The sequence below is a fragment of the Podarcis gaigeae genome (genome assembly GCF_964106915.1).
Source record: "Podarcis gaigeae genome assembly, chromosome: 10".
Lineage (NCBI taxonomy): Eukaryota > Metazoa > Chordata > Lepidosauria > Squamata > Lacertidae > Podarcis > Podarcis gaigeae.
The window spans coordinates 28,858,493-28,880,564 of NC_139686.1; the positions used below are offsets into that span (position 1 = coordinate 28,858,493).

Here is a 22,072-nt window from a genome sequence, read left to right on the forward strand (position 1 = left end):
TCTGTTATGCACAATGGAACGTCAAGGGAGACGTAACTCAAGTCACTCCAAAAGGAGATAGAGCATTCCAAATCATTTGCTGATATACACACACAGAAAATAGTATATGCAGCTGAAAGGCAACATATTGAAATAGATCAGTGATCATTGCAAAACATCCCAAATTATTAATGTATCGTTTTAAGATTATTGTATAATCTTGGAAGGGGTGTGGCTGTCAGGGGGCATGGCTATCATCATACACACCATGCACTTAAAGCACATGACTTCCCCCAACAAATCCTGGAACTGGAGTTGACCCCTCGTAAAACTACAATTCCCAGCACCCTGAGCAAATTTCCACGGGGAACTTGTGTGTTTTAAATGTATAGTATATTTGCAGCCTCAGAATACGCAAATGCCTGCAGACAATGCAGTCTATGGTGCAGTGGTTAAGAGCAGTGGACTCGTAATCTGGGGAACTGGGTTCGCATCTCCGCTCCTCCACATGCAGCTGCTGGGTGACCTTGGGCCAGTCACACTTCTTTGAAGTCTCTCAGTCCCACTCACTTCACAGAGTGTTTGTTGTGGGGGAGGAAGGGAAGAAGAATGTTAGCCGCTTTGAGACTCCTTAGGCTAGTGATAAAGCGGGGTATCAAATCCAAACTTCTTCTTCTTCTTCTGCTACACAGGCACCCTGAGGGAGGGAAGTCTGGGCACCATGACAGAAAAGGCCCTGCCCATATGCACCACACAGACCTCCTCTACAGATCTCAAAGGGCAAGCAGAATCGTTTTGGAGGGGAATGTGGTTGGTGGTGCTTGCCCTGCCACTATGCTGCTGAGCTTAGAAAAGGCATGCCAGACAAAACCACATCCTCTGCACAACTGTTACAGCAGGGGTGTTGCTTGCCAAACCACAAAAAGTCAGGGTTTTTATTTTATTTTAAAAAGCTGGCCTTGTTGCACCAGAGTGGCAGACCTCTTTAATCCATTCTGATTTCAGGAACCTACAAGTTATTGAGTCCCTCTCACAAAACAGTGACAGTCTGCAGCTGAGACAGTTGCAAAGGATTCTGCTTTTCTTCATTCAGCAGGACAATACCAACGACTATTCTTAATGTTTATAAAGCACTAAAAACTTATTAAATCCTATATGTAGACTGATCTGGTGCAACAAGCACTTATATGTGTGCAGTAGAAAAAAACTCACCTTGCTGTGGATCAACTACGTACCAACTTTTTAAAGGCCTTGTTATATTCTACAAACTACTCCGTTAGTCACTGGAAAATGTGACCTCCCAACCCTTCTCTCTCCACATATTTTCCTGCCTTCTGAAGTTCTCCTGCTATGAGGTATGTTACAGCCACATAAGACATTCCTTCTTTGGCTGCTGCTAAGCTGGTCTCATGCCGTGCCAATATTTCACAGATGAAACTAGAGACATTTGTGTATTTGAATCATCTATTCTTGCACCAAAGATCATCACTGGAGTCCTTCCTCCCTACTCTCACTTAACATTGTTGCTGAAATCTCTTTTTTGCCTCCTGTATGCTGCCTTCATTTAGTCCTCAATAATTTGTCCTACACTGGCTACTAAAGCTGCTTGTATTAGCAACATGCTTATTTGAGAGTGGGGGGAGAACAGAATGTTTGTTGCTACTATTATTAAAGCATCCTCCGTATAAATTAACTGAAGAAACAAAGGAGAGGTCCCTGCCCTCAAAGGGCTTACAGTCTAGCTGTCAACACAAGGAAGCAACAGATGAAGGAGAGAGAAATGAAAACAGGAGCCAACAGGGGAAGGATATGTGATTACTGCAGCTACAGATCTGGCTGTACTTATTACAGGACAGCTGCAACGCAAAGACTTCCAAATGGCATTCACTGTCACGATTGGGAGCTATAGGTAGGAATGGGGAGAAATTCAGTTCAGTTCACATTTAAAGGCAAACCTACCCAATTTGAAATTTCTGAAACAACACAAACATCGAGACACAGCCAACCTTGAAAATTTACACTGCTTCAAATCTTGCAAGGCACTTCTCCAGCCATAATGTATGTACTCGGGTAAAGTGTGCATAAAAATACATATACAGTGGTACCTCGGGTTACATACGCTTCAGGTTACAGACTCCGCTAACTCAGAAATAGTACCTCGGGTTAAGAACTTTGCTTCAGGATGAGAACAGAAATCGCACGGTACCTCAGGTTAAGAACAGTTTCAGGTTAAGAACAGACCTCTGGAACGAATTAAGTACTTAATCCGAGGTACCGCTGTATTAGTGAAAATAACATACAAAACTGTACATTAGGGAAAACTGATCTGCAGAAAAGAAAAAGGTTAAACAGAATTGCATAGAAAAATTAGAAGCCAGGCCAAACAGCAGCTCTAGGTTGGGTCAGTGTAGTTTGGGGGAAATGGCCTGGTGTGCCAAATCTGCCCCATGGGACAGAGGTTTCCTACCTCTGGCATACACTATGGCCCAGTTACAACACAACACTAAGCCAAACAACGGTTTAGTGTGAACAAGCAAACATGCAGGTTCCCAGAGCGAAGTCTGCAGTCACTGTTCCCCATCTTGCTGCTACTGCTGCTGCTGCTGCTCTCCAAGGCTAAGCCCAGCTGTGCAGGCAGAGGCAGAGGCATTCTTGGGGTAAATTATTGGTGGCCACCCTTTGCCTCCTTTATCCCAGCCCTCCTCCCTCTGCCACAGACACATGTTCTGCTTGGGGCATTTCATGCGTTTTCTTCTTGAAGAAAGCATGCCTCCTACGTGGCCTTTCTCTGCCCTGAGCAGCCATGTATTCTCGGTAATTCCTGGTGAGCAAGGTATACAGGAAAGGGTTGACGCAGCTGTTGCCATAGGTCAAGCAGGTAACGCCAAAGTTGAGGTAAGCCTGGGCGGTCGGCCCGATCTCCAAGTCCTCTGGCCAGTACAGCTTGGTGAGTTGCCAGGCCCAGAATGGTACAAAACAGGCCCAGTAGGCTATGATGATGCTGAAGATCCTGGGAAACAGCTTCTGCTTCAGGGCCCTGCTCGCCACAGGCGACCACATGACTTTTGTCGAAGCCCAATAGGCCTGCACAAGCCGGGAGTACACGACCCCCAGGACCAAACCAGGCCCCAGGACGCTCGTGCCAAACAAAACCGTGAGGTACACTTGGAAAGCACCAGGTGTCCACGTGGGGAAGCAGATGAGCTTTCCGCTCCTGCCCTCCCGCTGCTGGATCATGACCATCATGGGCACCGTAAGCAAAGACGAGACGAGCCACACGGCAATGCAAGCAAGCCTGCGGTAGCTGTTCCCAGCCTGCCTGGCCCTTAGCGGTCTGGTCACGGCCCAGTAACGCTCCACACTCATGGACGTCAGCAGGAATATGCTGGCGTGCATCGTCAGCAGGTCCAAGCTGAGCAGGAACCGGCAGCCCACGTCCCCAAAGAACCAGTCCTGAGCGAAATATGTGCACACCACAAAGGGGATGGTGGAAAGGTAGAGCAGATCGGCTAAGGCCAGGTTGACGACGTAGATGTGCAAAGAACCCGCCGAGTGAACAGACATGCCACCAAATGCTACCACCAGCGTATAGATATTGCCCATCATCCCAAAGAGACACATGAGGAGGAGGACTGCGCCCAAGGCCCTGGTGACAGGACTTTCTTCTCCACGCTCAGCGTCATAGGAGAAATTGCCCAGCGAAGCTTCTTCAATGAGCTCCATCGTCATTGGATAGCTGAGGCACTCTGGTTCTAAGAGGAACGACCAACCACACACAGTGTGTGCTTGACAGCCTTGGCTTGGCAGGGAGGCAAAGGATGATGGGAAGAAACTAAAATCACTTAGGGTGGGTGTGAGCCTCATAGGGAATTATGTAGGCTATTGAGATGGCTGTCCTCATTGCATCCCATGCTCATCTTACCATTCTTGAAGGCACATCCATTCCACGCTTACAGATTTGACGCCATGGCATCCTCTTGCTGCTTTCTGTTGCTGCAGAGTTCTCATACTCTCTCCAGCCGGCCCTCCGCAACTTCTGTCATCAAGCATTTGTTGACACAAATAAAACTAGCCCCACGGCAACCAAGATGCTTTTTTCCTCGTCTTCTTCTCCCCGACAAGAGATGCAGGGCAGTTGTGCTTTCCCAACGGCAGCCCCCCTCAAAAACATCATTCGCGCTGAGTGGCGGAGCATCTCTGACTCATGGCTTCACACTCAAGTGCAAACACACTCAGCAATAGCTAATGGCACTGTAGTGCGACCACCCAGCAGATTGCAGAATTCTTTTCTCTTCAACGTTCCTGTTTCTGTCTGTATTTCCTTTGGGGTTTTTATTTTTAACCTTGCCTCTGCTTGCTTCCTTTCTCTGCCCTCAACCCCGTAAAGAGAGGAATGGAAGGTCCTGAATTAATACAGACGTGATTAAGGAACTGGATCAAATAGGGACTGGGAAAGAGAACAATTCTCTGAGATAAGTTCCTTTTGAAAATATTTTTGGGAAGCAGAGCAATGAACATGCTGCAGAGGGGTAGCTGTATTCAGTGCAAATATCTGCCTGTTGCAGTAGAAACACAAGGATGTCATCATAGCAGGATGGTGCATGGATGGTGCACAGCCAGCTGCATTTAACATGTATCAAGTCAACCAAGCCTGGCAGTCAAAAACCCAAAGGACAGCATCTCATTTTTAATTCTACTTTTAGGATCACAGAGTTACAATTCTGAACAACCCTTGACAAACTACAGTGCCCAGAACTCTTTGGAGTAAGAATTTCAAATGGGCTTTAAAGATTAAGCACATACACAGCTTAATAAAAGCTGTTTACAACATTAATAGGTCCTTGTAATGGTTCTAAGGGGGTTGCTCGTGCGTAAGTTGCCGCCACTCCTGGCTAGGTTGCCTGGTTGAACCCTTTTCCTCTGGACAGCCTTGCACTCGTGGCTGTCTCAGTTGCTGGCAGAATCCGTCAGTGGGCGTTTCTTGAACTTCGTCCAGCAAAGAAGTTCTTTGATGCCCAGTCACCTCCTACTCTCCCTGCGCGGAAGTCTTCTGCGCAGGGAGGGTGTGGGCAGCGGAGGACCCGTGCTCTCCCCGCTGGTCTCCAGTGAAGAGTCCTGGAGCCTTCTCTCCGATTCCCCCCCTGCCCCCCTTCTCCACTGGTGCCATGCTGATTTCCCTCCCCAGCGGATGGGCTGCCTCTCTCCTTACTGGGTCCCTCTCCAGCATCCCTCTGGAGCCCTCTCTCCTCCTTTGGCTCCGATGGCAGTTCCCTGACAGTCCTCAAATGTTATTGTTACTTTTTTATTATTAATGAAGGACCAACACAGCTGCTTGCTTGTAGTGTTTTAAACATTCTGGATATTTCCTTGCCCCTGCAAAAGCATGTTTTAAATTTAAAACATTATAGCAATTTCCCTATCACGATCAAAATCAGGACATTTCTCAATTCTACGCCACAGGCACACAGCAGGGGTGGGCAATCTATCTTAGCCCTTTATCTGACCCTTTTTGACCACTGTCCAAGGACCACATACTAGTGGCAGGCAAGGCCAGAAGCAAAAGTGGGTGGCCCAATGAATGTACATTTCATCTTTGACCTCTAGGATAGTTTAACACAAACCCTTCTCCATCCTCTGTTTAGATAGGCTAGCGGCATTGTCAGAGTTCAAGGGCACATTCTGGTCAGATAAAAACTTTCAGGGTGTGGAGGGAGGCCAGCGCAGGGAGTGTCCAAGGGAGTCTTCTGAGGTGACCAGAATTGAGAGGCCTGGAAGGCTGCATTTGTTTCCTGGACCTGAGGCTCCCCATCCCTGGCCCACAGCATAAAAAAGACAAAACTCTATTCTGTTGGCTGTTGCATACCAGTAATGTGCAAGGAGGCATGCACACACTTGCAGTGAGGTTTTTGCTTGCATGTCATGGCTTGGAACAATACCCTTAGTGTATGCCATGTAGTCAGCAGTAATGCTAATGCCAGGGATCTCCGATAGCACTAAGTGGAATTCTCTAGCCAGCCATTTCCCCTCCTCTTAAGCTCCACAAACGCAGTTATGGGGAAATCCAGCTGCAAACAGCTGCCTTGGCAATTTGGTGCTAGATGAGCCATTCCATCAGCCCAGCTTGATCGGCCGAGAGGAAAGCATGACTGCAAAGGGTTTGGCAGCGTAACCGATTGTTTCAGTGCTCTTTCTGGAGTCAGTTTAACAAAATAATACTCCTACAAACATTTCCAGCATTCTTACTGAGCCACTCAGAACTCATCTTCTTGAACCCAAAACACACACACACAATGTCCTTGCTCACATGCAACCTGATACATCTCTAGTCATTTTCTGCAAGGCATTTCATGAAACAGAAAAACATCTATCCCTCACGTCTGGCAGTGCAGACTTTAACATTTCAGTGATGCCCAGCGCAATGCCAAAATTTGGTGCCCCCTCCTGCCTGCCTTCCATCGCTCGTCATTATTGCAGAACTCCCTGTGACGCCCTCTCGGCTCGGAGCTCAATTTAGGCATACTGGATGTGCTCCCATAAATCTGCCTCTGCTTCCGGGACTTGAGACAATTTGCAAAGCTGCCCTCCCCACTGTCATCAGCCCCTCAGGGATCTCACAGAGGGGACAGTTGAATCCTGAAGAGGAAGAGATCAGGGAGCTGGATGACCTGGCGGAGGGTCGGAACAGGGTGAGGGAGGCAAAATGCCTGAGACGGAGGAATGTCAGGGGAGCAAGTAGCCTTGAGAAGGTTCATGTGGGCTAAGGCTTGTGCCCTCCCTACTCTTCAAAAGAAAGGAGTGGGAGGAAGAGTATTGCTTGTTGGCTCATACTTTGCCATGCATTTGACCTGTCATGTGATAACAAATCACATGACACAGCACACACACACACTATTTGAATGGCAATGCCCATCAACTTGGGGGGGGAGGATAGCCCCCTCATATCTTTTGTTGGGGGGGCAAAGGGACCTCACCCCCTAGGAGTTGGCTCCTATGCCTGATGGACTTTTAACCCTTGCCTTTCCTCTGCCTACATTAAATAATAGGGCAGAGAAACCTGAATTCGAGTTATTCATCTGGCAGAGAGGGCTAATTGATATAAGGAGAAGCCCACTGAATCAGAGAAGAAGGTCAAGCAGGCTGGCAAGAATCCTCAAGAGCTTGTCTATAAAGAAGAGCAAGTTGTGTTGTTATAGCTATCCCCACATTCATTGCGGAAAATGAATGGAAAATGAAAGGAACAAGCCCCATTAGTTTCATTCGTTTCAGTTAGGATAACATATAGTAATTCAAATTGAAGAGTTCTGAACAACAACAGAAACATCTTTCATTTGATTATTTTTCACTCATTTCCGCTGGGATGAAGAAACAGAAACAGTCTGGAGCAGCCTATACAGGTCATAGAAAGTTGATGTGGAAAGGACAAGAGGCAGAGAGATCAATGCATCTGTCAGGTATAAAATGGGTCTATTAAAAAGGCACACCAAAATTATGCCAAGTTACAAGCAGAGGAATAGGTGGTTGGTTCTCCATTGAAAACTAGGAGTACCTTGGAGGATATGCAATGATATTTTCAATGCCTTATAAAACTGATACCCTTTGACCAATCTTCCTGAAATTTTTTGGCTGGTCCGATGCTTTGGGGAGATAAGTAGAACACCTTGAAATTTCATTACATTTGAATAGAAAACACAGAAGTTACAGGCAGTGGAGTGGCTGGGTTGCCCATTGACATCAATGGAAAAATGAACATGAATGCAACTGTGTGTGTGTGTTTTCTTGATCAGTTTTGATAGGGAGGCATGCATGACTGGACCACCCAGAACAGTCTCGGCACTCAGGACAGTCCTCGTTTTTCTACTGGAGGCAACAATATGAACTCAAAAGACAAGCACTGCTGTAGGCTGCTGGGAACTTGAAGTCAAGAGAAAGATAGCAGGTTTATCATGGTTTTGAATAGATAGCAAAGTGGGGAAACCTGGCAGCCAGGACATCAGAATAATCAGAGAGTAAGAGACATGCGGCAGCAGCAGAAACAGGAGCAAAATAAAATACAGTACTCATCAGTTTGGTACATATACACAGCTGTTTTGATAAGTGGTTGCCCATTTGAAGCCTTGAATAGCCTTGAATAGACAGCAGCCAACCAGCAGTAAGCAGTAGTAAGCCACGGAGGAGGGCCCCTGCATATAGCGTGACCAATAGAAAGCAAGTCTGCCAGGCCTATGGTGGGACAGGACAAATAATGCCTCAGTTGATCAGCTCCTGCGCTTTCCGTCTGGATCTGTCGCTGATCAAAATGGCAGAAAGCTCTGCTGTCCAAATGGATCCCAACCACGAGGCACTGAACATAGCATAGCAGCTTCTTTGAGAAAGGGTGCCTTCTTTAACCCTGTGTTTCCCAAGAGGGCAGACCAACAAGTAGAAAAGCAGCAAGTCTCTCTTCTTCAAAGATGTTAGGGCTTCAGCTTGAAATAAGCTTCAACTGTAGGAAAACAGAGGAGGCATCAGAGCAGGGATGGACGAGTTCTGCAATTATGTATATTCTCAAACAGAATTTAGTGTTGGGCACACAGAATGCAGCTTTTGTTTTATCTTATAATTTAAGTTTCTAGTTCTCAAGGATGCAGAGACGAGCTTTCATGGATGTGGACAGAAGTCAGGGTGGGGTTTCCAGAGGTCAGCCACAGAAGCACCAACAAGACCAGATTCTGGGGCACAGGTCAGAGGCCCTGCAGCCTCTGGGTTTCCTAAAACAATGTCCCCACAATAGTTGGCAGTCTCCAGCATCTTTTAAAAAAACAACAACTTTTTACAGTCGAGGCACTGCTGCAAGCAAAGCAAACAGGTATGGGGCAGTTTGAGCACTAGAGAGAATGGGAACAACTGTCTGCTCTGAATTCAGCAGCACACTCACTGTAAAAAGAAGAGTTAGCTGCAACAGGTAAGGAGAAAGAAGAAGGCAGAGAGGCAGGGAAGATGAAATTTTTGCTTCTCCAGGCCAGTTCTGGTGTAGGAGACCCCCGCTCCCCTGTGCTGCTTTAAGAGCAAAAATGCTGCAATGTATGTGAGCATGTATGAAAGCTGTTCATCTGAGCCTCCTGAACATGTACATGTGTTTTCTGGAGGTGGGGAGAAGAAAGTGTTATGGTATGATATGATATCATATGTGGTGGACTTGTAAAAGGGTATTGGGAAATGATATATAATGAATTGAAAAAATTGTTTAAAAGTACCTTTCCAAAAAAAACCAGGGTCCTTTCTGTTGGGGATAATTCAGAAGGAAATTCCCAGGTGTCAAAAAAGACTATTTATGTATGCTACTACTGCGGCCTATGTTTTGTTAGCCTAGAAATGGAAAACGAGCAAGGTCCCAACTAAAGAAGAATGGCAACTTAAACTGATGGAATACGCGCAGCTTGCAGATTTAACATCTAGAATAAGAGAACAAGAAGAATGTACATTTAAATGTACTGGAAAATGTTTACTGAATATATGGGTGAAAATTGTGTTCATTTAAAAACGCTGGTAGCATTAAGATAAATTCAACAGTGTAAATAAATTTTGGTAGATGTAACAGTGGATTACAGAATGGTTTAGTTCACGTGAAACATGCAGGGATGTATGGTATGCAAAATGGACCACGGAAAGAGAAGAAAGGAAGTCATTGATTTAAATGAGTATTTTGAAAAGTAAATTAGAATATATATATATATATGAAATGAATGACAGCACTTTACTTCTCAATATAGATCCCTGCCACACACACCCCTCAGACCCAAGTGCCCAAGAGGAAAGTCTTTCTGACACTTACTTGCATATTCCTGGGGTGTCATGGGCTGCTCTATAACATGCCTGAAGGCTGCAATCCACTCTTGCTGCTCCCTCTCAGTCTCACAGGTGAAGAGGTATTCCCGGTCAGGTGTGATAATCGTGATGCCGTACGGCCAGGTGAAGGTGCCCTGTGTGCCGGTTGGCAGCCCTTGCCGGACACCATATCCATGCCCATCACTACCTATGAACACTTCACCTTTCGCAAAAGCATCCTGCAAGGTAGGAGTGAAATAGGAGACATGCCTTGGGATTCTGGTCCATGTTAGCAACCAAGAGTACACACTGCACCAGGATGAAAACTCTGATGGGGTCGTCAACCAGAGGCTTTTTTATTAGGAATTTTAGGTGCAGATATACCAAAGGAGCCAAAACGATTATTTATGTATGCAATGACAGCAGTGTGGATACTACAGGCCCAGAGGTGGAAAGAAGACAAAGTCCTGACCTGAGATGAATGGTTGATGAAGATGATGGACTATGCCGATATGATGAAATCGACTGGGAAAATCAGAAACCAGGAAGAGAAGAACTTTAAGAAGGAATGGGAAAAATTTACAATGTATTTAACAGAACACTGTAAGGAACTAAAAACTTTGGCAGGATTTGAGGGATGCTTGTAATGTACTAAAAATTAAGGTAAAAATGGATTATTTAAGAAAAATAGAAAAAATAAGAGAAGCAGCTGAAAAAAATTGATAGTGGTAACCATGGAAGGGTGGAGGGGAGCTGAAGGGTTCAGGGAATCCTAAATGATGGTGTTGGTGTTTAATGTTTGAATTTAAATTTGCAATGTAAAACTTAAATAAAAAAGATTTGGGGGGGAAAGAAAACTCTGAAGGGGTTGTGGAAACAGTTTCCCAGGGTGTGTGACGGCACAATAGGGAGGGAGTAAAGCTTGATGATGTGCCGGTATCTTAACCCCCACCCTTTAATGTTAGAAGGAGCAGAAGCAGCAGCCTGGGGGAGTGGACATTTTCCACCATTGTTTCCTCCATAAAAGGGATAAGAAACCTATGGGCCTCTAGAAGGTAATCATAGAATTGTAGAATTATGAAGTTGACAGGGACCCCAATGGTTGTCCAAGCCCCTGTGATGCAGGGACCTCAAATAAAGCATCCCTGACAGATGGCCTGACATGCTGTTGGGCTCCAAGTCCCATCAGCCCCAGCCAGCATGGTCAGCGGTCAGGAGTGATGGGGGCTACAGTCCAAAGAAACGTGGTTCCCCGTTCCTGCCAATGGCTCATTGTCTTGTTTTCACAATAGCCAGCCAAGTGCCTGCAGGAAGCCTGTAAGCAGGACTTGAACACAAGACCACTCCTTCATGCCCTGTGCTTTCCAGCAGCTGATATTCAGAGGCATTACTGCCTCCAACCATGGATGCAGAGGACAGCCATCATGGCTAGTAGCCGCCGATCGCCATTTGCTCCATGAATTTCTCCCACCCTCTCTTAAAGCCGTCCAAGTTGGAGGCCATCCTGTGGGGAACAAGTCCCACAGTTCAAGGTTTCAGGAGCTGTCTCTTTGCACCTGTTTTGAGCTTGCCACTGGTCAGAGAGGGGGGAAATCCAGCTTTAACGAAAGTCTGACGGGCAGAAAGCAAGCATTAAAACTTTAGGTTCCTAAATCAGCATGGCAACAGGAGCCGGTTTGATAGGCAGCAACACTGCTCCTGTTTCAAGCAACACAAGATGGCTACTCATCTGCTGGAAGACAGTGTAACTTAGTAAAGAACTGAGAGCAGAGCGAGGTGGGAGGGGATAAGGGGCAATCCGACTGCTGGCTTACCATAGGATCCTTGAAGTACATCAGCCTTCGGTGGTCCAGAGTGAACCAGCGCTTCTTGAAAGACTCCTTTTGCTGCAGAAGAACCAGAGATGTTTACAAGAGGAGGGAGCCCTCTCCTGGTCAATCTTCGAAAGTGGCTTTAGAAGTGCATTCAATCACATCTGCCCTAGTAGCACAGTTAAGAGGGCCCACCCAGACTGTTGTTTATTGCAGGTATTCCGCAATAAGTTTGTAACACAATAATAATGCATCAGTAGTGGATTTCCCCCCCCCCCCACTTTAATTTGTTCTACAGTGCTTCCCCCGTGCTACCACATTAAAGCTGTCTGGGGAGTGGGGGGGAGGGTGTTAGAGGATACCAAAGCAGGACAAAAATATACCAGAACACTTGTGGTATAAAATATTATGGGATATGTACTGATTGGAGTGAAGCAGTGTGACTGCCTCAACCTTAATCTCGCAAGATGCCTTCTTGCTGTTTTCATTTTGCTGACAGTTTACTCTTGGCTAAACCTTGGGCAGGGGATTTAAAAAACAACAACAGCACAACAAAACATATTGTCATCTCGCAATAGCTCCTGAGATGAACAGAGATTTAAAATAAATATAGAAACCTAAATAAATAAATTGATATACCCTGGGCCCTGTCTTCTCCATGTAGCCTTCTTTCAGGAAATTCCGAGTCAGCCGGCTTTTGAGCTGCAACAGAAGGACAACTTTTGATTTATCAGAAATGACTGGGAAGACACTCAAACACTAAGCATAATCAAAGGTTTGGATAGACTGGAAATGGGGTGGGGTGGGTAGGGGGGAAACGTCTTTTTACCCAAGGTATCAAAACAACTAGTTCTGTCCAGCCAAACCCAAACATGCCAGCTCCACAGACACCCCCCCCAACACAAAATGCCTAATGCTGGCCCTACCAAACACACACACATACACTACCCAATTTCACTTTGAGTCAAAGATGGCCACAGAGCTGAAAGTAATTAGATTTGCAATGACACTAGGAAGCCAGTTAGTCTGTAGTGCAGCCTTGCAAGCAGGCTATGCAGAAAGAATGCAAGCACATGCCAGAAATTTAGGTTTGTGCAGTCAAAGTGGATTCAAGTGTTCTGTTGCCCCAGCACAAGAGACCCACTTTTAAAGAAATCAAACCAACTTTAAAAAGATAATGCAGCTAATAAATTGAATGCACTGAAAAGTGTGGGTTAAACAAATGGTTGACAAGGCAATGTGTAAACACCAAACACCTGACATGACAAGCAGAATGAATGCTGCTGTCACATAACTTTCCTGCAAAGAAATCAAAATGAATAAAGACCAGCCATAATCTATTCTCTGCACAAACATTGTGCAAGAAAATCAGGATGAATGTTGCATAAACAGGTTGCCTGAAGGAGGCCAATCTTGTTCCATAACTTCCTTACCTCTTGATCACTGGCAACAGGAAAGGCCACCTTCAAATAGTGGAATTGTACTGCGCGGATCGCATTGAACCAGTCCACAATTTCCTAGATAGAGGAAGGGCACACAAAAGAACAATGAAACGGAAGCCTGACTCTAATCAGGCCTACTCAGAAGCAAATCTCATTGGTTTCTAAGTAACCTGTTGGACAAGGCTAAAAGCCAATCTGGACCAGCATCCTGCTCTTATAGCGGCCAACCCACGGGAAGCCCACCTGCAGAATGTAAATGCAACAGCACTCTCTCCACTTGTGATCCCCAGCAGCTGGCATTTAGAGGCACACTGCCTCCGACAGCGTAGGAAGAACTTAGCCATTGTGACAAGTAAACACTGATAGCCTTATCCTCCATGAATTTGTCTAATCCCCTATGCCTATGGAACGTTCTTCCTGGTAAGTTTGCAGCATGCGTCTGAGGAACCCAAAGTCCAATTGAAGAAAGTTCCTGGGCAACATCAGTGAACATCTCCCACAGCTAGAATTCATAATAATCCAAAGAGTATCCTGTCCCACAATGGTTTCCTACCACAGCCATATTTCCTGGTAGTGCTAAGGACCTGTATTTAATTTGCAGCTGTTGCAGGCAATGCTTGTTCTGACGGTGTGAGAGATGAGGCCTAGAACGGAACCAGAACAGAAAATAGGCTCACAGGCCTTTCACACAGAAGACCACTCCTGTTTAGCTTTCTTCATTTCAGCAGCCCAGTTAGATGGATAAAGTCATTTTGCTGTTGCTGTTGTCAAGCTACTGAGTCAGAAACACCCAGAGAACTACCTGTGTCACTCCTTATCTAGACCATCTTCTGACAGAAGACATTGACTCTGTCAAGTCCAGGCTTTCTCCACCATTTCCTACAGAGTGCCACACCATACTGCTAGCCACGGCCCCTGTACCTTCCCATCCTCATGATAAAGGAAGATGTTGCGAGTCTTGTTCTCTTTCAGGTAGGTGATCTGCAGGCCATTTGGGTTCCCTGTCTTCTCCGGCTGGAACGTGGCATTGATAGTGTCAATTTTAACAACTACTTTTGGTTCTTTGGCCTGAAAAGAAAATAATGTTGGTACTTATGCAACACCACTGGTGCACAAGGGATCTTGCAGAGCTTCATAAGCAAAAATAAAAACAGGCAGGCCCTTAACAGTTTAAAGTGTGAAGAGTTGCAAGGGCAACTCAGGTTTCTTTACGGTACTGCAAAGAAAATTCTGAAGCATCCTTCTGAAGACTATAGGAAAGGTTGCCCATTCCGGGTTGGGATGCACTTACACAAGTAGATTGCTACTCACATCCTGTTTGACAAAATACTTGAGACAGCCCTCTCTCTCGGACAGCAGAAACCTGCGAGGAAGATACTGCCCGTTGTCTCTGCCTCGCTTCCACAGAATCCCTTCCTTCAATCCTAGGAGGAAAAGGCAAGCTGGAGATTACATGCGCTGGCCAGAATGGAAACATCAGACAGCCCAAGACACGCAGGAAGCCGCCGTGTATCAGAGTTGCCTACAGACTGCCAGTATGTTGTGGGAGAAATTCCAGCGTATACTGGGAATTTAGGTTCATGCAACTGAAGTGGATTAAGTGCCCTGTCATCCTAGCACAAAAAATCCACTTAAACGCACACACACATTGAGACTTTTTGCAGCTAGGAAAGCAGTGGGGGAATGCACTGAAAAGTGTGGAACGAACAAATGATTAAGGGGAAGAAGTAAAAGCACCACGCAAGCATGAGAGGATGAATGCTCAGCCACATAACCTCCTTGCAAGCAAACCACAACAAATACTCAATAAAGACCAGACATTGCCTAACCTCTGCATAGGCTTTATGCAAGCAAAAAAGAATTAATGCTCAATGAAAAGGCCGTCCGGAAGAGGTCTGTGTAGTTGTTCCTGCACCTCACTTACCTAGTGCATTTGTAAACAGATTATACCAGGCTATTTGTCCATCTAGCCCAATATTCTCTGTTTTGGTTGGCAGTAGTCATTCAGGGTCTCCCTCATCTTTTAATTGGAGATCTCAAGAGGACTGAACCTGGGGCCTTCTGCATGAAGGTTGGGGGGGGGGCTCTGCCACTGAGCTATGGCCCCTGCACACTGACCACTGAGGTTTCTGTACAGCAGATACATACTGACCTACAGAGATCAAACCCCTCCATCATTCTACTCCAAAAGTCTATTTTAGCACAGTGCATTCTCCTCCATGCCGTCAGGGTGAGAGACATCCTAGATGAGAGATGATCGAGGAATTATTTGATCTGCGGTTATTAAGGACTAGCTACTTAAATTCTAGCTTCCACTTTTCCTCTGACCGTTCCTTGTGTCTTTTTACAGCTGTGTGACAGCAACAATTCAGCAGGTAGCACTTTCCTCCAACGCTGCTGGAAAAAGCATAGTTGAATTTCTGAAGTCTTGGGGGGGGGGGGATGGCTTTGCAATAAGAAAAAGTAGCAGCCATGCTGTAAGTACTTCAGTTCTAAAAGGGTGGAAGATGGAGCTGAAAACTGCTCTTCCTGCCCCCACTGAGGAAGCATTCACAGACAGAGATAGTCTTCCACTCTGTTTTCACACCCTTTGCTACATACAGGCCACAAGCACTGAATTATAATTCTTCCTGTTTCACAGGTAAACCATTTCCTCTGGTGAGCAGCCCTGATTATGTCATTTCATGACCCACTCTGGGAGTTTGAAGGAGGGAAAACAATGTGCCAAATTGTCTTCTTCTGTCACAAGCAGGGCCGGATTTAGGTTTGAAGAGGCCCTAAGCTACTGAAGGTAATGGGGCCCTTTATATGTCCAGCTGTCCTTTGTCAACAACAAATTGTCACTGTTTTTTGTGTTGAATGTATGCTATATGGTAATTTATGGATCTAATAGGTATCTAAAGCCACTTGCATATATTGCCATGCAACCAGTCCATGCAGAATGTAGGCACCCTATCTATAGAAATGAGCAAACCATTGATAATTTAGGTAGCAGGCTAGCAGGGGGGCCCATTACTTACATCATAGGAACCTACACAACACAAAGCACTGTTGCTGTACGTTCATTGGTTTTATTTTATTTGTTTTTTATCTTATATTTTGAAAATGTACATACAGGTTTTTTCCCCTTTAATTTTTTTGGGGGCCCCCAAGAGAGTGGGGCCCTAAGCTATAGCTTGTTTAGCTTATATATGCAAATCTGGCACTTCTCACAAGGCTGCTAGCTTTTCAGAGGGATTGATTCCACTGCAGAAGGATTACCATTGGAATATGGCGGATATTTTCCTGGCTCCGTGAATTCTTTCCGTTCGTATTTGGCTCGTACCCACTGCTCCCTCAGGACTCTGTGGGACGTCGAGAGAGATGATATGGTGACAGGTAAGAGAAATCTCGCAATGCACAACCCTTTCTCCCTTCCCCGATGGAGATTCGGCACTTACTGGCAATCAGTGTGGACTGGGCGGTAATAGTACATAGGAACATGGGCCTCATACGTTGCCTTGGCCACTGCATTCCCATGCTGCATCAAAAACTAAAAAGGGGAAGATGCACAAGTTAATGCTCATACCCTTTTCACGTAAGCCAGTCTTCCTCAAACTGGTGCCCTCAACATGTTTTGGACTCCAACTCCCATCAACCCCAGCTAGCCGGGATCCGCTGGCAGAGATGCTCTCCTGGGTAGTCCTACTTTTATGTACCACCCCATAAATTTTCAAAAGCCTTGCCACAACTCTGTGCAATATCCATTCTCTGTACAGCTAATTATCTCCCAAAATCAGAACACGGTGAAATGGGGAGCTTAGGCTGAAATCACATTCTGGGATTCTGTTATCAATGGAATCAGGGCCATTTTACACACTGCAAAGCTGTCCTCCAACTAGACGCTAGAGTGGGTTGGTGGGGAGGAGAAAACCTCCAGGCTGAATGCCAGTCTTGGGCTGCCAAAGGGTCCAGTTGGCCCGCAAGGCAATTTCTCCAAACCTCATCCACCTGTCAATCATCTTATGTTACTGGGTGATATCAGCGGATGGGCAGGGTTCATTCCTGCTGGGTGCAGTTTTCCCAGTGTATTCCAAGCGGGAAACATACAGACAAAAGAGACCCCTGCAGCCAGCAGGACTGAATTCTCCACTGACCCCTCCAGCCTGTACCCCACACAGGTCAACTTGGACAGCAGTCATCTAACAGGTGGACAAGCCCTGAGCTACAAAACAGCATTGAGCTGAAGCCAAAGCTTAAGAAATCGTACCAAGGGGTTTGGTTACAGAAGGAAATTTTTAAGCACAGTGGTCAAAAAGCTCCGTGTTGCATTTCCAACAACATATTCGGTGGAACGTGGTTTTAGTGTGGTCATCCAACTTCTCTCCAAGCAATGAAACAGACTCCAGATTACTAAAGGAGGTGATTTAAGACTCTTGCTACGTGACTTTAAACCAGACACTGGGAAACTGGTATCACTTCATCAAGCGCATAAAGCGCATTAAGAATTTACTGAACAGTGAAATAGTTACTAAATGTATCTAAGACTCTTGTTAAATGACTTTCAAAAGCTGGTATCACTCGATCCAGTTCATCAGTTTTGTTGAATTAGTTAAACTAAATTGTTTCAATTGGATTTTGAATTAATTGTTACTGTTTTGAATTTTATTGTTCTATTATCATCCTTGGTGGGTCACGCAAACCACTACAATGGTACCTCGGGTTACAGATGCTTCAGGTTACAGATGCTTCAGGTTACAGACTCCGCTAAGCCAGAAATAGTACCTCAGGTTAAGAACTTTGCTTCAGGCTGAGAACAGAAATCGTGCTCCGGCGGCGCGCCATTAACTAAAGTGGTGCTTCAGGTTAAGGACAGTTTCAGGTTAAGATTAAGAACGGACCTCCGGAACAAATTAAGTACTTAACCTGAGGTACCACTGTATTCTGAATAATGTTTTTTGTAGGGTAGGGGGCACTGGGGATGAGTTTATGGAAGGAAGACGGCAGTGGCCTGAAATAGTTTCAGAACCACTGCTTTAAAGCACATGTAACGCATACACCCCTCTCCAAAATAATCATGGGAACTGTAGTGTACCCCATCACAAAGTGACAGTTCTCAGCACCCTGAAAAAAACTGCAGTTTGCATGTTTATTTGGGGGGTGTTTAAAATGTATGATTTATGTGCAGCCCAGTATAAAATGCTCATCCAAAAAAACAGATGAAATCAACAAAAATTAAAAACAAGTACACATAATAAAACTGCATGTCTATAAGACTGGTACCCAAATGTTTTCATTCTTGAGCATGGACCAGTCACTTTCAGGCAGTTGGCAAGCTTTGTTCTTGATCACAAAATCTTGCCACTATTTAACTCCCTGCTAATGAGATCTGTGGCTATGCCCCAGCAAACTGTTTCCGATTTGTGACAAACAATTCAAACCCTTTTGCTACACTCACAAAGCAAACCAGGCTTTGGGGTGGAGGAGAGGAAGGAGCCAGCCACATGGTTGTGGCCACCTGAGTGACTCCTCATCTAACACAAATCCCTGTCTTCTCTATTCCACGCTTATGCACCAGCCACAACACCATGACATTTGACCTCTACAAGGCCCCAGGATTCCCCTCCTTCCCTGACACAGCAACCTCAGGAGAGCTCAACCTTTTCTCATCCCCCATGACCAATCTTACATTTCTGAAGCTTGGTGCTCTTTTCTTTTCTTCCCTTCCCTCCTTACTCCCAGCATTCGTGAGAGAAAAGAGGGGAGAATTGTTTGCATCTCCTATGCAAATATATTATCGAGTGAGTAGCTTCTTGGGGACACAAGACTCACCTGCACCTGACCTTCATCCCAGTGGTCCATCCTTAGTGACTTGACTTTGCTGATGTCAGAGATGTTGCGATGAATCCCTGAGCAGTTTAAGCAGAGGAAGACGCCCAAAGTATAGGAGGCCCAGTCAGGGTCTAAGGAGAATAAAAGTGTATCAGTGGTTGGAGACTGGGTATTATATTTATATAATAAACAGGTTCAAACCCACCCACCCCAAAGTTCTTGAGAGGCCTTGTTTGACTAATATATAACAGGAGTCCTGCTGAATGAGGACAAAGGCCCTTCACCAGCCTGTTCTTAGTGACCAGACAGATGCCTGTGGTAATCCCACAAGCAGGACCTGAGCACAGTTTAGGCTTGCCACAATCATTCCAGGGCAATCTTCTAAGGTCCACTCTCTATCCGCCATCTTGACAGCCCCAAACTCAAGGCTAGTGAGAGGGCATTTTCTGCAGCAGCCCCCAAATAGTGAAATTCCCTCACCACAAAGATGTTTCTGTCACCTTCATTGTCGAGCTTTCTTCAAGGGTTTGAAGATGCAGCTCTTCACCAAGCCCATTGACCCTTGAGAGGCATTCATTTTAGGCCCCACTGACTGAAATTTGTTCAAAACTGTTTCTAAATGCTGTATTTCACTTCGTTGTGGCCCACCCTGGGAGTTCATGTCACATGGCGGTTCGTAAAAATAACAACCCAAGGACCATTATTGGAATCCAAGAACACTTTCCAATCAGCCAGAAACAATTGAGGGGGTGAAGCCATGGGTGTGGCCTGAGAAGGGTGCAAGGGCCAAACAGAGAGGTACAGAGGGCCACATTTGGCCTCCCAAGCTTGAGGTCCCCAAACCTCTGCCCTAGCACAACAAATTCACTTTTAAAACAGCAAGGAATGAACGAGTGATTAATGGAAATATATATGAATGCCCTGCGCACACTTTAGGATGAATGCTCCTTGTCACACAACATACCCGCAAACAAATCAGAACGAACAACCAGCAAATACCAGATATAATCTAATCTCCATGGAAGCTTTGCGCAAGGCAGAAGTTATCTGGAGGAGCTCCAGGCTAGATAAAAACACAATGCCCAAACGTGCCAGCGCTGCTTCTCCTTCATTTATTCCCCACAACCCGCCACTCCTTCCAAGGAACGGTCATTTCTTTGACTGCTTCAGACGTCCATCACATTTGCCCTCCACTTCTGCCCTGAAGCCTCCAAAACTGATTTACCAGGTTCCCCGCAATCTGCACACAAGGCATTCTCTTCTCTGCTCCACACTTCCTTGAGGCTGTTCACATTCCTGCCATCTTCTGTAGCCATCATCTCCGGAATGCCCTGGAACCCTCTGGGGCAGAGCGGAAATCTGCTTCCTTGGTACCTGTGATCACACGTCCACCTTGCACAAGAGGTAGATTTAGAGAACTTTTTTGAGGGTTTTTTCTTTTCTTTTAAAGGCGGGAGAGGCAGAGACACAGCTGCCTCTGTGTGAGGCAGCTGGAGTGGTAAGAAAATGCTTGCAAGGGAAAGGGGCACAGGCAGAGGTGTTAGCTGCAGGCGAGGCAGCAGCGGCAAAGGAGGCTGTGCCTGTGGGTATTAAGGGAAGTGCAGCTATTAAACATAAAAACCGGTTTTTCCACATCTCACAGGGCTAAAGGCCAAGCCCGAGAAAAAGGAACTCAAGCAGCACGCAAAGTGATAAAATGCAGCACAATCCACATTCGTTACTATGCCCTTGTTTGTTAAAAAGATTCTTAAGAGCACTCCTAAGCTTACACTAACACTCCCTTTGCAGCTGGTATTGGTCTTATCTAAGAGACAAGAGATTGTAGCTTGACCAAGCCCACACAACAAAGCAGTGGCAAAGGCTAGAAGTCTCCCTGCAGCAACCTTTGCCAACCTGGCGCCCCCGAGATGTTGTTGGGACTCTCATCTCCCACCAGCAATGCTATAATCTAAAAATGTGAAGCTGACAGGATTGCACGCATACAAGCCCCCTTTAAAGCTTAGGCTGCAATCCTATGCACCCTTACTTGGGAATAAGGCCCACTGGACTCTATAGATGCCCACTTAAATGTGTTGTGGAAGTGGGGATTATTGGTTTTTGTTCTTATTTTTATTATGTACCATATTTTGTGCCTTTCATATTGTAATTTTTTGTTGCAAACTGCCCTGAGATCTGTATAGGGTAGTATACAAATTTTAATAATAATAATAATAATAATAATAGAAATAGAAAACATCACCTTACTGAATGAGAGGAGATGCATAGCAATACAGTGGTACCTCGGGTTAAGAACTTAATTCGTTCTGGATGTCCGTTCTTAACCTGAAACTGTTCTTAACCTGAAGCACCAGTTTAGCTAATGGGGCCTCCCACTGCCGCTGTGCCGCCGCTGCACGATTTCTGTTCTCATCCTGAAGCAAAGTTCTTAACCCAAGGTACTATTTCTGGGTTAGCGGAGTCTGTAACCTGAAGCGTATGTAACCCGTGGTACCACTGTACAGTGGTTGGCAATTGTAGCTGATGGTTTCTTTTAGGCTGCAGTCCAGTACACAATTACAAGTACATCCTGTTGAACTCAATGGGTCTTTCTTCTGAGTAGACATGCACAGGACTGCAGTTAACCACAGAACTAAAACCTTTCCCAGGTCAGCAGCCATGTCTTAAAAAAACAAGAAACGGGGCACCTTCGACCAATTTGTTACGGCATACAGATCCACTCCGTTAGATGCATGAAGCAATTTCCAGAGGGAAAAGCTTGCCTCTTGCAACAGTAAACAGGGCTAGTCTTTTATGGCGCCACCAAACTGCACTGTAACTCTTGAGAGCGGATTCTCAGTGCATTTTCCCCTTCAAGACAATTCTGGACACTATATAGTTTGCCCCTTAGAATCCTAGAATGGTAGAGTTGCAAGGGACCCCGGGGGTCATCTAGTCCAACCCCCAGCTGTGCAGGAATCTTTTAGTCAACCTATGAGGCTCAAACCCATAACCCTGAAATGAAGAGTCTCGAGCTGCTCTACCTATCAAACTACAGCGCCCAGAATTCTTTTCCCCCCAATTTTTAAATTAATTTTTCACATTTTTAAACAAACAAATCATAACTAAACTTAGTCCAATATCAGCGCCCAGAATTCTTTGAAGCGGTGGAGAGGGGGACGTAATTCGAATATGCCGCGTGCACACAGTCTGCATTACTTTTTCTTTCTTTCTTTTAATGCAAGGCTT

The 22,072-nt window shown here is 45.6% G+C and overlaps 1 protein-coding gene, 1 long non-coding RNA gene and 1 pseudogene across 3 annotated transcripts in view; all 3 read right to left on the minus strand.

The window, feature by feature from the left end:
* Positions 1-22,072, minus strand: part of LOC310826441 — a 209,165-nt gene that overhangs the window by 116,596 nt on the left and 70,497 nt on the right. The window lies entirely within an intron of this gene.
* Positions 2,198-4,523, minus strand: LOC310826414 (urotensin-2 receptor pseudogene; annotated as a pseudogene). Its single transcript has one exon. The product of its transcript is annotated as a urotensin-2 receptor pseudogene (transcript).
* On the minus strand, positions 4,664-21,872 carry LOC310826412 (arf-GAP with dual PH domain-containing protein 1-like). The gene is made up of 14 exons (XM_083701168.1): positions 21,658-21,872; positions 21,405-21,506; positions 20,073-20,239; positions 18,848-18,978; positions 16,477-16,568; positions 16,298-16,380; positions 14,348-14,460; positions 13,958-14,104; positions 13,028-13,111; positions 12,234-12,296; positions 11,598-11,669; positions 9,791-10,022; positions 5,256-8,461; positions 4,664-4,819 (listed from the first exon to the last, which is right to left on the minus strand). Exons 2-13 carry the CDS (start codon positions 21,410-21,412, stop codon positions 8,433-8,435), a joined length of 1,221 nt encoding a protein of 406 aa, XP_083557294.1. The 5' UTR covers positions 21,413-21,506; positions 21,658-21,872; the 3' UTR covers positions 4,664-4,819; positions 5,256-8,432.

Coding starts and splice junctions, on each gene's coding strand:
- LOC310826412 (XM_083701168.1), bottom strand. Junction 16,381..16,476: donor CCAGTCCACACTGATTGCCA/GTAAGTGCCGAA, acceptor GACGTCCCACAG/AGTCCTGAGGGAGCAGTGGG. Junction 10,023..11,597: donor TGTACTTCAAGGATCCTATG/GTAAGCCAGCAG, acceptor CCTACCTTGCAG/GATGCTTTTGCGAAAGGTGA.